The sequence below is a fragment of the Microcebus murinus genome, chromosome 5 (genome assembly GCF_040939455.1).
Source record: "Microcebus murinus isolate Inina chromosome 5, M.murinus_Inina_mat1.0, whole genome shotgun sequence".
Taxonomy (NCBI): domain Eukaryota; kingdom Metazoa; phylum Chordata; class Mammalia; order Primates; family Cheirogaleidae; genus Microcebus; species Microcebus murinus.
Window position 1 is genome coordinate 37,105,193 of NC_134108.1, and position 9,493 is coordinate 37,114,685.

The 9,493-nt window shown below is 38.6% G+C and overlaps 1 protein-coding gene across 2 annotated transcripts in view; it reads right to left on the bottom strand.

The window, feature by feature from the left end:
• NKAIN2 (sodium/potassium transporting ATPase interacting 2) overlaps positions 1-8,784 on the bottom strand; it is a 967,023-nt gene extending 958,239 nt beyond the window's left edge. For both annotated transcript variants that reach the window (XR_001157261.2, XM_012777552.2), the window contains exon 1: positions 8,388-8,784. Coding sequence is in view for 1 of the 2 variants with exons in the window: in XM_012777552.2 (XP_012633006.1) it covers positions 8,388-8,441 (54 nt within the window). In the remaining variant the exon portion in view is untranslated. The remainder of the gene's footprint in view (positions 1-8,387) is intronic.
• Between the last annotated feature and the right edge of the window lie 709 nt (positions 8,785-9,493).

Consider the following 9,493-nt stretch of genomic DNA (forward strand, 5'->3'; position numbering starts at 1 on the left):
TTGAAAACCAAGTTTAATTCTTAATGAATAGTTACAGTAGGTATATCTGACACATAAGCATATCATTTTATCTATTTCAAATAATTCACACCTAGTATTATTATCCTAATTTATATAGCCTCCAAAAATTCTGAGTAAAGAACAAAATGTTTCTACAAAAAATTAGTTGTTGCAACTAGAGCCACTGGTCATAATCACTCCTATAACTACTCCTAAGCTCACTAGATAAACCATTCTGAAAGATTAAATCATTAATAATTCCAAATATATTAACTTTAAGCATATTTCCTCCCATCGATGCTCCTAAACATCCTGTAGGGTAAACGGGTGAAGAATTATATGTCCTACTTTTCAAATGAGGAAGCAGCACCCAGGAATATAAATGGCTTGGGTAAGTCACAGTATTTAGTTGCCCGATACAGAACCACTAGAAGAGGTATAGAAAAAAATTGGGCTTCTAACTGAGTCCAGTGCTTTTATAGCATATTCCTGCCTCTCTCCCAGTGCTGTGCTCAGCACACTGAGGGGCTCAGCTGGTAAAGAGAGGCTGTTGAAGAATCCAATTCTATTCCAGCATTATCAGGCATAAGGGTGCTTGCTCTCAGATTCTTCTATATCTCTATTCATTGCAAAGACAAATGCTCTGAAGGGACATTGCATTTCTTTTATTTAAACTTCTGAATAGGACTAAGCTAGAAATCAGAAATAGGCATACTTGGTCCTGAAGAAAAGTTTTCTTTCACATCATTAACAGGCCAAAAGAAGAAATGAGTTAATTATCTAGTTGGTTTGAGGAACTGAAAAAACAGGTACATGTTTTCATGCAACACCATCAAGTGAAGACCTATATTCTAGGCCAATACTTCTCAAAGCTCAGTTCCCTACCAGCAACACCAGCATCATCCGGGAATTCCTTAGAAATGCAAATTCTCTGGCCCTACCTTAGACTTAGGGAGTCAGAAACACTGGAGCAGGGCCCAGGGATCATTGTTTTACTATTGCAAGATCATGGAAACAACCCAACTGTACGTCAATTCACAAGTGGATATATGTGGTATATATGTGGTATATGCTCACAATGGAATACTATTCAATTCTAAGAAATGACAGTGAGCTAGCACCATTTATGCTATCCTGCATTAAGCTTAAACCCATATCCAAAGTGAGGTGACACAAGATCAAGAAAACGAGCTCCCTGTCTACTTGCCATCAAATTGGTACTGACTGATTAAAACTATGATGCTCAAATGGGGATAGTGCCCACTAGGGATTGGGGGAGGGGGAGATATACATCTTAGGGTTGTGGTAAGCATGGGGGGTGGGGATACATCTAACCCTTCCAAGGGAAAGGCTAAGATATACAATGTAACCCAAAGGTCAAAAAAATGGGAAACAAACAAACAAACAAACAAACTTTTATCGGGTGGTGGGGCAAATGGGAGAAGGGAGGAGGGGAAAAATTTACACTTACAAAATAGGTGCAATGTGCACCACCTGAGGGTAGGACACACTTGATGTTTTGGTAAGGCGGGGAGGGGGTGGGTGGGAATGGCAGGGGCAATATATGTAACCCTAACAATATTTGTATCCCCATAATATGAAAAAATAAAAATAATAATAATTTAAAAAAAGCTCTGTAGGTGATTCTTATGCACACTCAAGTTCAAAAAGAGTTCTAAGATAATACATATTTTAAATAACCTATTTATTCCTTCTCAACAACAATAATTTTGCCAAATATTCTTGGTCAGTGTTGGTCTGGATAGATTTAGGATTTGGGAAATATACAAACAAAACCAAACAAATCAAAAGTAAACAGGCAAATATCATTACTCTGTATTAGTCATTTATCATTGCAGTTTCAAAAAAGCTCAAACTTAAGAAAAATGAATATATTTATTTTTCCCATATTATCTACTGTCAGTATACATGCCAATGTTCTAAGCCCCTGTTGAGTGGTTATCCGTTAAAAGTTGGCCAGCAATCCATATCAGCTGTAACTTTTTTCCTCCCACCCTTAAACAATGATAGAAACACGGACATGTATCATTTCTCTAAGACAGAACTCCAAGCATGTTTCACAGTGCCTGGGCACACCTGCAATCTAGTGGAAACTTCAATGGACACTTACTGTACTCTAGTGCACACACCAACAGCTCATCATTGTGAAAACCTAAGATTACCTGAGCCAGTCAGGGACAGTGGCCCGATATCAACCAACGCCACCTCTCTAAACCTCAGTAGTCTTGTGCTGAATAGTGTGTCACCAAGGAATTGGTAGATAGATACTTCTTTTATTAGTAAAAAAAAAAAAAAAAGAAATCATGAGAGACTGATATGGTTTTATGTTACACAAAGGGATACAGTGTGGCATGTAGCATAGTGGTACTGGCTCACAGTCAGACAAACCTGAGTTTGAATCCAAGCTCTACCCCTTACTAAAGGGGTGACTGAAGAAAGTTGCTCAACTTTTCAGGGCCTCTATTTTCTCCTCTGTAAAATGGGAATCTTAATATCTATTACCTATCTCACAGGATTACTAAAGACGATTCTGTGGGGGGAAAAAAAAGCAAGAACAACATATGTAGCATAGAACAAGTTTCCAATGAATAATAACAGTTTTCATTATTGTTTAAGCATTTACAAAGCTAGGTTTGAAAAGCATAACAAATTAAAAAACACAAAATAAAAAACTAATTTATTTCAAAATAAAGATGAAAATCATTTCATTTGTAATATTTCAAAGAGTTTTTATAGGGATCAAAGGTAGCATGTGATCCATAAGTAGTTCAGTATAAATTAAAAGCTTTTGAACTCATTCTATTCCTATTCCAGATTGGAAAAACACAAGTCTACGGCTTGCATAATATTATATGTGTTAGAATGCTGCTATAAGTTAGACAGAATGCCTGTTTTAGTTTAAGCAAAGAATAAAGCAGAAAACACTGCTTTCAAGAAGAGGAAGCAAGTAATTCCTTTGAATATTAAGAGCTTTCATATCTAAACATACCTGAACTATTTTTTAGCAAGAGAAAAAAGCATAATAAATGTTTTACATGCACACATGTGCATAGGAATCATACAAAATACAAACTCCTGAAATACTAAAAGAAGAGAAAACTAGTTTATAAATTGCATTTTCCACCTTAATCTAGAGAAATAAAATTATATAATTTTATCTTGTTCCTTCATAATTTTTAAATGTCCGTTAATTTCTTGGGGATGGTAATGAACAAATGCTTCCCATAATTTTATTTCCTCCCTATATAAATTGGGTATAAATATAGTCATTATCATTGTGATGAAGAAAAGAAGCCCTACATACATTGTATCTTGATGGCCTATGTATTGTACTATTTTGAAAATAAACAGCAATCAAGTATCAATAAGGGGGAAAAGTTCATCAAAATAGAAAAGAAATATTTTTCCTATGTGTGTGTTTGATTTCTGACATCTGCACATTATTGGAAATAGGTTTATTTCCATTAATAGCAATATTAGCCTCAAAACTGCTTATGGAAAAATTACAGAGCCGCTTGAAAGTCTGCCAAATACCATAACTGAAATACAACCTTTGAAATTTTAGGCATTAATATAGTATACACAAATATTTAATGCAATTAATGCTATAATTTTAACATTCTTATTTCCAGTATACCATAAAAGTGCTAAATGTGTTTCTGTCCCTCAGATTTTCTTTTTCTCAAGCACACACATACAAAAAAAAAAAAAAATCTACCAAAAAAAATAAAAATTTCCCATTTTAAGACATTCCCGACTTCCATTCTAAATTTTTTAACTGGACAAGTAGAGGATTTGACCCCAAAGTAAAGCAGCATCAGAAGAAAAGAGGGGTGGCAAAGTCCATCTGCATTTCTGGGTCATTGCCCATATATGGGCTCCATGCCCCATGCCAGAGATGACTCCACATTCTGCATGAAAAATGCTACCCATCCAAGCATTCATTTGAGGAAGCAGGGAACAGCTCTACAGAGGTTGACTTTTTGAAACTTGAGATGTATGTAAGAAAAGATGTTGCTAGTTGGTTTGTGAACCAAGAAATAGAGATGGACATTGACACCAGAAGAAGTTTCTATATCTTTCTTGGTAAACATCAGATAGAGCAGAGTGGTTCTGAATTACAATGAAAGAGTAAATGAAAAACAAAGACATGTCTGACAATGTTCAGGATACAAAAGTAGAAAACATTGAAAAAGAAGAAAACTATTATTTTACAACTTAGCAAACTTCTACATCATAAGTTTCTAAAGTATTATATGGAGATTTTCAGTCTTCTCCATGAATTAGATTGGTTAACAACCTCAAGATTTTATCATCAATGGCATCTGAATCTAAAACCTAATTTAGATTTAATTTAATTTAAGTTTAGATTAAATTTTAGATGCAGGATTTGTGGCAGATAAAGTTCTAAACTTTTGAAGAACTGTCAAATTTGTCAAGGGTATCCTAGGAAAATTATAAGATTCTACCTGCACTTTTCCAGCTACTTTGTGTCAATGCTTCATTTTCTAAAAGGTAATCAAATAGCATGTAATTATGAACATTGCATATAATAACTATCACTGAAGTACTCCATAATTATAATAAATTGTTTTTATTTAGTGTATATCTGTTCTCATGACCTTTTTTAAAAATAAATGTGTACCCCTGACAATGCTTAGTAATTGTGCAGTGGAAAGCAACTGATCATTCTTAATTAAGTTTCAAATACATTGCTTCACACAGCTGCACATGCATGTGTACTAACCTAATTGTTAGTTGCACCTGTTCAAAGTTAGAAATATTTTAAAGAGCTCATAGCAAGAATAGCATTTTCAAGTGTTAAACTGTTGAATGTAAATCTAGACTTTCTTTCAATAGTTTATGATACACACTTTGTGCCACATAGAAGTCTAATGTACAAAAATGTAGGCGATTTTGAGTTTCCTTACTTGAAAACAAAGCTGTCTTTTCAATCTAAAATTAGCTATGCTCTTTTATATTATAAGTGAGTGATTTTTCACTGAGAAATATCAGAGTAATTTTTTCAAACCAATAAAAAAAGCCAAATGTTCATAAGCTACTGAAAGTTGCAAATAGTAAATAAAAAGTCAAATGGTTCTTGTCCTATACAACATCTACCACTGGAAATGCAGTGATGATTTTTTTTTCTATCTGAAATCTTCACTTTCTGAGCATTAAGGACAGCAATGATAAAAAGAAAATTACCTTCTCCAGATTATGAGCTTGAACTCTGGATTCTGCACATGGAGTAAACCTGTTGCCAGAGATCACATCCTTTTTTGTAGGAAACACCCTAAAATCTGAAGTTGGCATAACCATACAGCTCAAAGGTTTTAATTTATTATATAGAGGTATAGACACTTTTTCATAAAAATGTAAGATTGTAATAAATCTCTATGGTATGGAATTCTAATTTCTTGACTTATAAACGGACTCCCTGATTTTCTTAAAGAATATGTTTATCAACACTTGTAGTCTGCCAAACATTACATTAAATGCACATTTAATATAATTAAAAGCAAAGATATAGAATCCTGACAGATAAATTTCTCTGGAGCATTTGTCTCTGTCCATTGCTTGTTAAATGGTCAAAATACTGTGTCTGCTCTGATAATAACCTTATGAGTAAGGTCTCCATCTCCTCAATACCAAAAGCTACTTCATCCTCTCCTAACTTCAGTTGCAAATTGATACAGATGTAAATATTCCTCTAAGTTTAATTAAAATACAAATTCTCTGCTTTCAGGATTGGAGTTAATGTTTTCGGAATCGTAATAAAGCTACTTAAAGAAACTTAATAAAGTTTCTATCTTAGACTATCTTTGGCTTCAATTAATTTTAATAAATCTAAGATTTTTCTATACAGCTACAAAAAACAAAGACTCCAAAATATTACAAGAGCACACACTAACCACTTCAGAAGTAAACAAAACTGGATGAACTTTTGTGTTACTCAACAGTACAAGAGTCATAACGTAGTCTGGAACATTGATTTATTTGTAAAACAATCTTTACTCATAATAGCTCAAAGGCACAAAAAGTTTTTAAAAATCTATAAAGAGCAAAAGAAAAACATACATACCCACCTATATTTTAGTACAGTGCTTTGCAAACATTAACTTGCAAAATAATTATTTTATTTAAAACGAAATACTATATTTCTAAGCAGCAACAATTACCAAGAATCTCTGAAGTCCTTTAAGTTGTGATGATTTCACCCTATCAAACCAATTGGATTTTCTTCGTCCTTTGTTTTTTGCTCTGCATCTGCATTAACATGGCTGCTAATTATATTAGCTTGGTGGCACATAAAGTCTGAATGGAAAAAATCACATGATTCTTATAGAACATAAAATACTCCCCAGGATTCAAATGTATACTTGCTTAGATTGAACACTCCTGTTTTACTGCTACCTTGATCTTGTTAGAGAACTCAGCTATGAGTCAGAATTTCTGTTTCATAAGTGAAGTAGCACCTCTCCAATACACCACTGCATGTATGCATGAATGTGCTCAAGCATGTGTGCCTGTACACACACACATGAACATACACAAACACAAAGAAACCTTTGGCTTTATCATGCTACTTTGTATATTTAGCTTCCCCATTGGTATATTTATGTTTTTCTAAAATTAGGTTCTTGAGGAGTTTATATTCATCACGCAAAATGTTATATAGATCTAATACATACATTTGCCATAACAGAGCCCTACTATATTAAATGATTAAAAGTTAAATCACATTTTTAAGATTTAAAAATTTTTGGAAAAAGCATAAGAATGCTCTACCCACCCACTCATTCTTACAGTTTTATGCTTTCACATAGTGAATCAGCAAATGTATTCATTTTTGAATCATATGAAAATAAGAATGTTTTGATAACATGTATACAGTTTCACACAGTTGGCCTAATGAGTGGTTTAACGAAGTAAACTCCGTCATTGTTATAGTTAGTTTTATCATTAAGAGTAAAAATCCTTTATTGCAAAACTTATAAGAATCTGTGGTACAGAAAATAAACTGGTTTACACATCATTGAGAAAATGTTACATTCTTAAAATTATATTTATAGTTCCATCTTCTTTTTATTACAACCAAGTACATGAGTGCATAATCCAGAGATCAAAATAGACATCATTAGATAACTTTCTTGGAAAAGAAAGACATCCTGAGACAATATACAACAAAATGCACTGCTTCAGCTAAATATTAAAGAAAGAAATACAACAAACACTCGTGGGCTTCACGACAACTGATAAACAATGAAGAACACTTAAGGAATTCTTCTAACAGTTTCAATAGCAGTCCTTGCTCTTTTCAACACTTTACTGATTGAACTCTCAAAAAAATCTCCTTCAGTCTTATAGTCCCGTCAGCCTTTATGAACAATTGTTGGAAATATAGGTGACTAGTAAGATTACACTTTCTAAGGAAAGCTATTTGGTGACAAGAGTGAGCAAGTACCTCCTACCTCAAATTAGCCACTTACAATGGTATATTTTTCACCTCTAAACTCTCTCCTCAGCCTCTCCTCCCATTGCCCTTAGAGAATTGAAATTCAGAAACATGACATTTTCCATTATTTGTTCCTTGCCTCTTTGCAACTGTACAGCATTTCTCAAAAAGTACATATAATTCTCCATCCTATGGAATCAGACAACAGAATCTATTTCAGGAACAATAACACACATAATGTAAAACAGAACATTTTTTCCTTGGAATTGTCTGTAATAATAGTGATTTAAAGGTTACTGGTTCAGTCCATGGCAATGGTTGTTGCTGAGTTCATCTAAGTATTTCTCTTCAATCTACATACTTTTAAAACTCAATGTGGCTTCTAGATCTGACTGCCGTAAGTATATCATTTGCCCTATACAGTGGTTTTTAGAGCACTATACTTATTAGACAACATATTCCTAGAAAAATAGCACATGTCAATAAGGAAACAAAGATACTGCAAAATTAGTATATAGAAGAAAAGTCCAAAATTCCACATTTCTCTGTTTAACACCTGTGTAGTAAATTGTATGTGATAATCACGTTGTTACACTAATAGGAATGCAAAGCATAAAGGAACAAGGACTACATCTTGCTTTGCTTAAAGAAATTAAAGACAACAAGTTTAACCCGCACCTGACAAACTGTCCTCAGAGGGATACAAATAGGTGGGGGTGGAAAGGCTCACCTCTCCTGTACCCTAGAGTGCGTTTCCCTGAAATCATTTTAAATATAGGCAATATATCTGTCACCTTCTCTTTTATTTTTTTCATCCATTCTAGTCAATGGCAGACCCTTTACTGTACTCCCCTGCCCACTATCTCAAAGACACGTTACAGAATAAAAGGACCCAAGTGTCACTTACCAGTTGCATGCCACAGATAAAGATAAGCGTGCACCTGCCACTGCAATAACCCATGGTTTCCGAGACCCCTGCCACAGCCAGACTGTCCCACGTCGGCCACCGTCGAGCCCCCACTTTATCCAATCAGATCGCGGGGAAGGACAGGCAGACCTGCCGAGGGCTCGGGGGCTCCGGGCTGCCGCTGCCAGCGTCCTGGGAAGTGACAGGCATTAGGACCTGCTGGCGCGGCGGCGGCGGCGGCAGCTCCAGCCGCGCCCGCCACACATACCTTCACTCGCTCGGTGCACACGCCGCGCCGCGAGCAGCGCCGCCTGCGGAGACGCGCCCAGGGCCCGCAGGGGCAGCAGCGGCAGCCTGGCAGCGCCGCCGCGCCCTCGGGCATCTGGCCCCCGAAGTTTCGCCCCCGCCGCTCCCCGCGCCGGCCCGCCTCACGCCCCCCAGCGCGGCCGCCGCCCGACGCGCGCTCGCCCCGCGCTCTCCGCGCGCCGGCTCCGGGGGCGGTGGAAGCGCGCGGGCCGCTGCCCGCCTCCCTGCGCAGCCCGCGGCCGCTCTGCGCCCTGCGTTGCGGGGCCCGGCGGGCGGGCGGGGGCGGGGAGCGGGGCGCGGGCCGGGCGGGGGCGTCCGGGCTCCGCGGTCCCCGGCGGCGGCGGCGGCCGCTGCTGCGCGCGGTGATGCGGGGTCCGTGCCGCGTCCCGGCAGCGGCGCGGCCCCTCCCCTCGCCCAGATGTGCTAACCCTCCTCCTACTACAAATCCTTCGACCCGCTCCCGCCGCCCCTCCCGCGGGGCCAACTTCTCCGCGGTCGGCGGGGGCCGCTGCCCTGGCGGCTGGCGGCAGTGTCTAGGCGGGAAGGAGCGGCGCGAGAGCGGCGGCGGTGGCTGTGGGGACCACGGGGCCTCGGGGCTAGGAGTCCGGGCGGCATGTCCGTGGCTGGCTGGGCTGGCGTCGGTCCTGCCCCCGCAGCCGAGCCCGGAGCACCATGCGGGAGCGAACCGCGTGTGTGAGAGTGCGTGTGCGCGCGCGCTTGGGGGAGAAGGGACGAGAGGAGGGTTCGGGAAGGGGGGTGATAAAATAGGGGTGCAGCCGAGGCATCCCGACTGTCCGGAA